This window comes from Catharus ustulatus, chromosome Z (assembly GCF_009819885.2).
Source record: "Catharus ustulatus isolate bCatUst1 chromosome Z, bCatUst1.pri.v2, whole genome shotgun sequence".
Taxonomy (NCBI): domain Eukaryota; kingdom Metazoa; phylum Chordata; class Aves; order Passeriformes; family Turdidae; genus Catharus; species Catharus ustulatus.
Window position 1 is genome coordinate 17032784 of NC_046262.2, and position 8141 is coordinate 17040924.

Below are 8141 nucleotides of genomic sequence, written 5' to 3' on the forward strand. Positions count from 1 at the left end.
AATTGCATTTTTAAATTATTTCTGGAGGACAGTTTAACAGGAGAAGAGCAGATAGTTAAATAAAGTAGCCTACTCCTTACAATAGTCCTCTATCACAATACTCAATTAAACAGTTGGCCATTAATCTAAGTTATCTTGAATTTTTGAAGATTTCCTTACCTTCCAATGCAGCCTTTCTAAGTTTAAAATAAAATGACAGCCTTAAAGCTTTAATTAACATACATCTGGTAATTCTGCCCTGCTATTAATGCAATAAAGAAGTCAGTATCTGATAAATATTGATGTTTAATTGCCTCTTTCTTCATTACTCCATTAGCAACCAAAGATCCCATATTAACTATGGTAATGGAACATGTAAGGACAAGAGAGAGAGAGCTCTGAACTACAATAGCCAAACAAGAAGGAATAAAAGTATCTCATTATTATTATTTCTAGCACTACAGCAACTCTGACTGTACTAATAAATCAAATTAAAAAATCTTCATCATCAGTTGCCATAACACATTCTGCTTTACATTACCAAGCTCAGCTAGAGCAATTTTCTAGCAAACATACTAAAATTTAGAAATTATTTTCCCTTTCTATTGCACTTTTCTCTTAGCTCTTGTGAAACAAACTATTGACCTCTGTAGGCATTATCTGCCCTGCAATCACAGAGTAGCAAGATGACAAGCCAGAGATTGTAGAAGCTCCTTCTCTGGAGATATTTGAAACCCACCTGGATGTGATCCTGTGCAACCTGTTCTAGGTGAATCTGGTTTAGCAAGGGGGTTGGTCTATATGATCTCCAGAGGTCACTTCCATTCCCACACATTTTTTTATTCCATAATTACACCTCAGACAGCCATAGAGGTCACCAGTCCTGCTTTACAGATACATGAAGTAGATGATATCACAGGTTCAAGCTGTTAAGCAACAAAAGATGAAGATTACTGAGACAATAGGACAGCATTAAGGATTTAGAATTGTCTTTACTATGCTGCTGGGGGAAAATAACTACCATCTTCTGGAACCTCTGAAACATGAGCTCTCATCGTAGCTCTCTCTGCACTCTTGTGTCTGATTCCTTGGCATATTGGAGACGTCTCTGCTGTGTTTGTAGGTGACTAAGATTGCAGCCCTTCAGGCTCCCCTTTTTGGGCAGAGATGGTTCTCTCCTCCCACCAATAACACAGCGTCCTGGGGTGACCATGCCCAAATTTCACCTATGCACAGCTTCCGCAAAAATGTCCAATGCCCTTGTTAAATGTACAGTTTAGCTAACCTCAAATATGTTCCATTCCTGCTGCCATACCTCCTTCCTCACTAGCTACACGTTTCAATGAGAAGAAATACAGACTTTGTAGTTAGTCCCATGTATCCCTTGGAAAAACAGAAGTATTGAACTTCCATTTCAATAAAAAAATCTTCCATGTTATTTGTGTAATCATTATTCATAATTATAAACAGCACAATCTTGCAGTAAGAATAGGTGCATTAAAATTTTGTTTTTACTACTCTTGCATGAAAGCCATGCATATGTTGGAGCCACTCAAGACTGCAGCACTATAAATAGTGCTCTATTGTTGGTGGATAAAAAGATGAAACAAGTCTCACAGCACTGGAACACAGGACACTGTGTTACATGTTAAGCTCTGCCTGCTCTAAAAGTGAAAGGCAACATCAACTGATAGACTGGTCTGTGGGTAAGACACACAGCTGGGAAAAGCTCAGTCTGACTCTGCAGCTTCCCGACACAGCAGGAGTAGCAGCTGATCTTTCTGTCTCAGCAATGGCAGAAGCTGTCATAAGACACTGGGTGGAAACTCCTGCACGCTACCAGGAGCAGTTTGTTGGCCAAGAGCTGGAAGCACACAAACTGAACCACCTTTTATATGCTTTGCCAGGCCCTGCCACCACTGCACCGAGCAGCCAAAGGTGCGCCACAGAAAGCACGGCTGGAGCTGGGAAGAGCAGCCAGGAGGAGGAAAACACACACTTTCGGGTCTTGCTGGATGTTGTGCAGTTCCGCCCTGAAGATATCATCATCCAGACTTTCGAAGGCTGGCTCCTGATTAAAGCTCAGCACGGACCCAGGATGGATGAACACGGTTTCATATCCAGAAGCTTCACCAGACAATACAAATTACCTGACGGAGTGGAGAACAAAGACTTGTCTGCACTCTTCTGCCATGATGGCATCTTGGTTGTTGAAATGAAGAACTCAGTGGAAAAGAATTAGAACCATGTCTATAGTTATCGGTGAGATAAAATCATTCTTAATGCAACAAAATGATATCAGTCATGCAGTGCTGTAGGGTGTAGTAAGCATGTAGCTGTCTTTATTAAAGACAAGGAAATTATTTGTATATATGTTTCTGTATGCTCAGTTTACTGTTTGAAGTGAAATGTTATACTTGCCTCCAGCTACAGGTTGAAAACCCAGGCTGTTTGAACAGTAGCAAACTTCAGCTAGTCTCAGCAGGAGAAAAAAAATCAGTTTGATAACAATGAAAATAGAGCACAGTTTTGAGTTAAGTAGCAGAAATTGTATTTCTAAGGAATAAGCATTTGTCATACATAGTCGTAAACATTAAAGAAGGAATGGACAAATTGTGAATCTTATGGAAATTTATGTACCAAAAAATCTGTTTTCTAATTTTTGATTAAATTATTCTTTCTGGAAAAGCACACGAACTGAAATATACCATCAAGAGAAAAATCTCTATTTCCACAGTTCAAGCTTCTATACAAAAAACTCTTGAGAGGTTACTTTTTAGAAGTGTGTTGCATGTTTCAAACGATAAGAAAAAAGAATTTATTTGCCTGACTTTATCTGCTTGAAAACACAATAAATAAAAATCATACTTTCTGTCAAAGAAATTTAAAAAAAACTTTAAAGACAGTTTAGAAAATTGGTTTTGTTTAGCATAACAACTGAAGAAAAAGTATTTGCTTATAAAATCACCAAATTCTTCTGTGTGAAACCTCAGTAATAAAAAGACCTTACTCTTGCACAAATGCCTTTTTCTTACACATTTTAGGTAGACTTGTTATTTAATCAGATAAGTATTTAATTGTCCATGTTGCTTGACAATTTAGGCTGGAATCCCACAACTCTGTCTACAAGAGCAAATTTTTCTGCCAATGATAATCCCCCTCTCCCCATAGGAACACAGGCTCTGCATGAATCTAATTTTAAATACAGGGGTTTCTTACTGCAGACACAGCTTTAGTGTGGGTTCCAGTGTCTCACATTTCATAAGAGTGGTGAGATGAAAAAATATCCACCTTCTGTATCTAGTATGTCATCTATTCAATATTAAAAAGAAATAATGCTATGGATTTGTAAATACTCACACATTTGAGGGTAACTGCATCTGCAAGTCGAACTGCCTCCTTTTATGTGTACTGGAGATTACTATGACTGGGTGTGCTATGAATAGTAAAGGAATGTGGAATGGAAAGTGCCAAGTTAAATACAGACATCACAGCCATCTGCTGTTTGGACAAATCAAAAACATATTCAAATGAAACTGAATACAAATACAATTTTAAGAATATAAGGAAACTATGATGAACAAAACCTGGCTGAAGCTAGCTTCACTGGCTGAAGCTAGAGAGTTCCTTTAGTTTCAAGTAAAAATCCTAAGCTTGTATGTCTGCACATGTCCTTTTATGAGAAAGATTTACATAATTCTTGTTTAGACTTCTAGATATTTGAAGCAATTATTTTAGAAAAGTGGGTAGCACAATTCTTGTATTTTACCTATTAATTGTGCTAAAACTCACAAGAAATTTGTACAATAAAGGCAGAATAAAGTCTGAATTATAAATTTTCATCGCATGCAATTATCTCTTTAATATACCAGAAGTCAAAAGTGTAATGTTTTCTAACAAATTAAACAAAATACAAAACAGATGTCCCTGCATTTCCACTCAACCCCACACTTTTTCCCCATACTGCCTGGGGAAAACCAATTTGATCTTAAACCAATTTGCATATTGGTTTAAGATCAAATAGCAAATCAGATCTAGATTTCTACGTCTAGAAGATTCACCAGCAATCTGGTAGGAGATGTAGCACAGATTTAAGAAACCGAATTCTAGATACAGGTCTTGATTTAAATTTTACAGGCCAGCTTTATAAAAGCTGTATTATCTTAAACCCATGGTTTCTACATCACCATATGACACAACTGTTGGGATAGTGTTCAGGATCACAAGTCAGCAATCTGCTTTGGTGATTTTTGTTTACAGAGAGTTTTGTAAATTTTATCAGTTAACCTTACAAGTTATAAAAACTATTCTAGCTATGATTGCAGTAATGATATTCATAGCCCTATAGATGAGAAAGATGTTCTAAAAAAAAAAATACTGATTTAATTATTTCAAATTAGATCATTATTAAACTACTGGAAACTTGGCAAGGAATTAGACCATACAACCAAAATCATATAATCTCTTCTACATATGTCAATGCCATAGTTACACACAAAACAGGATGGAAAATGTGACATCTGACTGTTTTGTATTGCAGGTCTCTGCATCACTCTGTGCCCAAGTCTGTACTTGCTCAAAATGTTATCAGTCAGAAATCACTGGAATACCTTGACCCAGACATGGCATGGATGCTTCCAGCCAAACTGTACCTTCCCTTGTAAACAGATCTTTACAAAAGCCTACATCCATGCTCCATGGTAAATGAGAACTTCCCCTGACCTTGTATCTGAAAGTTCATGTAACAGGGACCACAGCGGAGTATGGATCTGCCACTGAATTCCTGCATTTTAGCACCAGGAAGAGCATAGGAAAATGTTCCCCTCCCTTTTTTTAGTGGTGATTTATCAGAAGATCTTGGATGGATGATTTTTATGTGTTTACCAGAACAACCTCAAAGCACTTGGCAGACTGTTTCTGAATAATCTGGAAAGAGCTGTTCTCGCATATTTTATATGATATTTTACTTTTATAATCTGATTAGAACTGAATCTGACTGTCACATAGAAATGTGTTAGTATTGCTCATGGGCAGCAGTCTGAGATATTCATCAACAGCAAAGTATTTCAGAACAGCTATGCAGAAGGGGCTGACAGCTGGTCTGTGAGCCAGAGGAGTGAGCTGACAGAAGAAATTGGTAAGATTCACATTTACCCCTGAAGGGAAGAAGAAGACAAGGTTGTTCACATAGGAACTGAGAGAACAGAGGTAAACACTGGACACCTGCAGTTAGAAAAACAGGGCTATTATCAGTTTGCACAGTTCTGGTAAAAAGCCTGCCCAAAACCAGTGATGCTGATACTGCTTTGTACCAATGACCATGATGAGCTGTGTTACTTTAACCAATGAATGAAGTATGCACTGTGTTAAAGAAAGTATAAAAGACAACACGGAGCCATAATTAAAAAGCTATTTTACCTGTTGCTACGTGTTGCTATGTGTGTCGTGTCCATCCCAACAGCAACACAGCTACAGCTTAAGACAGGTTTAAGACACGCTGATGTGGTTAAATTAGGAACCGTGAAATTGGCTGTCTATAAAATTCTGACCCAGAATAAGTGATAAGTCTTTGCAGACCAAGTGTTGCCAAGCCTTCTCAGTTCCTAGCAGTGAGGGATTACCTTTGTAACTGATCAAACTGCTCCTCCAAATAGATAAAGATGATTTAATGCATGAATCTAAGACTGTGAAAAATGCCTTCACAGAACAGAAAATGTATCAATATGGCACTAGTCTCCAAAAACAAGGTAAAAAAATAAATTTCCATGAGATTTTTGTGAGGAGAAAGCCCAAAAATGCCTTTCATGGCCTTGCAGCCTTTTTATAGTTTCTGTTGCACCCAGGGCATTTGAGATGTCTCTACAGAGTCCAATACTGATAATACAGTGAACCAAGACTGACATGATATGCAGCAGTCACTCAATAATCACTTAGCTGCAGCACTGGAAAAGAGAAAAAGAAATCTCTGGGGTATCATGGTGGCAACACTCCTGCTCAGAGGGGAGGGTCTCACATTCCTGACTTACTTCAGGAATCAAAATTAGCCAGGAATCAAAACCTCCGTTTTCAATCTGAGTAACAGTACAAGACTGGTTTTTAAAATGAACATAAATATTTCTGAAAGTATTAGGTATACCTTCTGCTGTTTGAAAGAGATGCAGACCTCTGTCTTGTCAACTACCAGAAACAGTGGCTGGCCCCTCTCACCCAGTGGACAGCAGCTCAATAGCCCTACGCTCTGAACACAGAAGTTAAGTCTAAAGAATTACACCTATACACTACATTGGAGTAGTGAGCTGGCCCCAATTGTGCTAACTCTGGAACCAGAGTACTTTCCCCGTGTGCCAGCAAATCCGCACCACAGCAGCTACTGCAAAGAAAATACACTTAATCCCAAGCCAAAACCAGTAGATATATATGAAGAGGTTTGAAGACATAATATTTAAACCTTCTACAAGAAATATTTGACTTTTTTCTAAAATAAGCATTTTTAGGGGCTGAGAATGACATTTCAAAATTACTTTAAAATTATTTGATTTTTAATAGAAAAGGAACACGTACATGGACTGAATCCTTGGTATGCTAGGCTGAAAGAGTACCTTCAGCTACCATATTAGTTTCTTTCCAACTGCACATCTCTTTAAATTTTTTGTGTATTAATTGTACATTCCATCATGTAAGCATACAGCATGTCAGAATCTCCAGAAGTTTTATTTGTTCTCAGAAGAGTTGGATGACATGGTGATGAAAGTGGAAGTGCCCTACCTGAACTAGCCACCCCAAAATTTCTACTCAAGTCTTCATCAGCTCAAACTGGTTTACTGATTCAATATAAGCTAGTTAACTTATGCAGTTGTCCCTCTCACTGGCTATGCATGGAGTTGGTTGATCCAGCAAGACTTCCTCACTCAGGTGCCAATGTGCAGCCTCTAGGGGTTGCTGGAACCTTTCCCTCTACCACCACAGTACCAGCAGTAGAAGCTGGCTGCACCTGCAGCTGATTCAGGCATCCAGAGGGACCACATGAATAGCTCTCTGTGTGTTTCTGACTTCCCACAAGAGGTAAGATGGAATCTGAGATGGGATCCAGTGACACCAACTCCTCTATTTTTAGTTCCACTCCTCATCTTCCAGGATATACCATTCTCCTCTCAGCCAGGACACAGCAGTCATCTGTTCCACAGACAGCACAGCAGCACACTGGAGTAAGCACGAAGAGCAGGCATGGCTTGTGTTTGTGAATAAGCTAATTTGGAATTTGGACGTTTGGTTTAAATAAGTCCAACTCTTAACTAAAAATTATTCGATTTATCATGGCTATAATGAAAAATTAATTAAGGGGAATGATTTTCAGAGCAGAGTGTGACTAATAAAAATGTAACTCTTGTACTCTGTCTTACAAGGCAGACAGAACCTCATAAACTACCTCCTCTGGTGACAGCTGTATGCATTTTAATAGCAGTTTAATTATATTTTGCAACTTTACCACAATTACCCAAGCACTGGTGGCATGATTAGTATGTACTGTACAAGACACACCATAAATACAGTCTCTCCCTTAATGTATATATGGAGCCCCAGGACTCGATCCCAGAATGAAACTGAGAGACTCAATATAGATTAGGAGACTATGAGACAAATAAGTGAAGAAATATGAACTCTAGACTCTATCATAATAACCATAGCAATATTTAACTTAGACCTTCTAGAAACCTCAGTCTGAAATGGCTACAGTGTCGAGACAGATAAGGTTTCCAGATTTATTTTATTCCAGATTTAAAGGTCAGAAGGATCAGTGATGATCTCTAGTGACACCCTGAATGCATGTTATCTCACTTGGTAATTTCCTCATTAAGCCAGCCCATAATATGTTTGAAAAAGAACACCTATTTAAATAAGAGATAAAATCTTTATTTCAAGACTTCAGTTGATGGAAAACTCATCACACCCCTCCATCAGTTGTTCAAGTGTTAATAATCATCATGGCTTACAAAAAGCAGGTTTTCCCTAGTCCTCTGAGATTTGTTCAGTTTTAGGACAATATTATCCTAAAACTAAAAGTAATACTCTGGACAGCTCTTGGGACAGTCTGTCTAGTATCCTGTTTTTATGAGTTACAAAGATATAAAAGCATAATGCTTTCTACTAAACACTCTTATTAG

At 38.1% G+C, this 8141-nt stretch overlaps 1 protein-coding gene across 1 annotated transcript; it reads left to right on the top strand.

The window, feature by feature from the left end:
* Nucleotides 1-1372: 1372 nt before the first annotated feature.
* On the top strand, nt 1373-3751 carry HSPB3 (heat shock protein family B (small) member 3). The gene has a single exon (XM_033086234.2). It carries the CDS (start codon nt 1625-1627, stop codon nt 2219-2221), a length of 597 nt encoding a protein of 198 aa, XP_032942125.1. The 5' UTR covers nt 1373-1624; the 3' UTR covers nt 2222-3751.
* Nucleotides 3752-8141: the final 4390 nt, after the last annotated feature.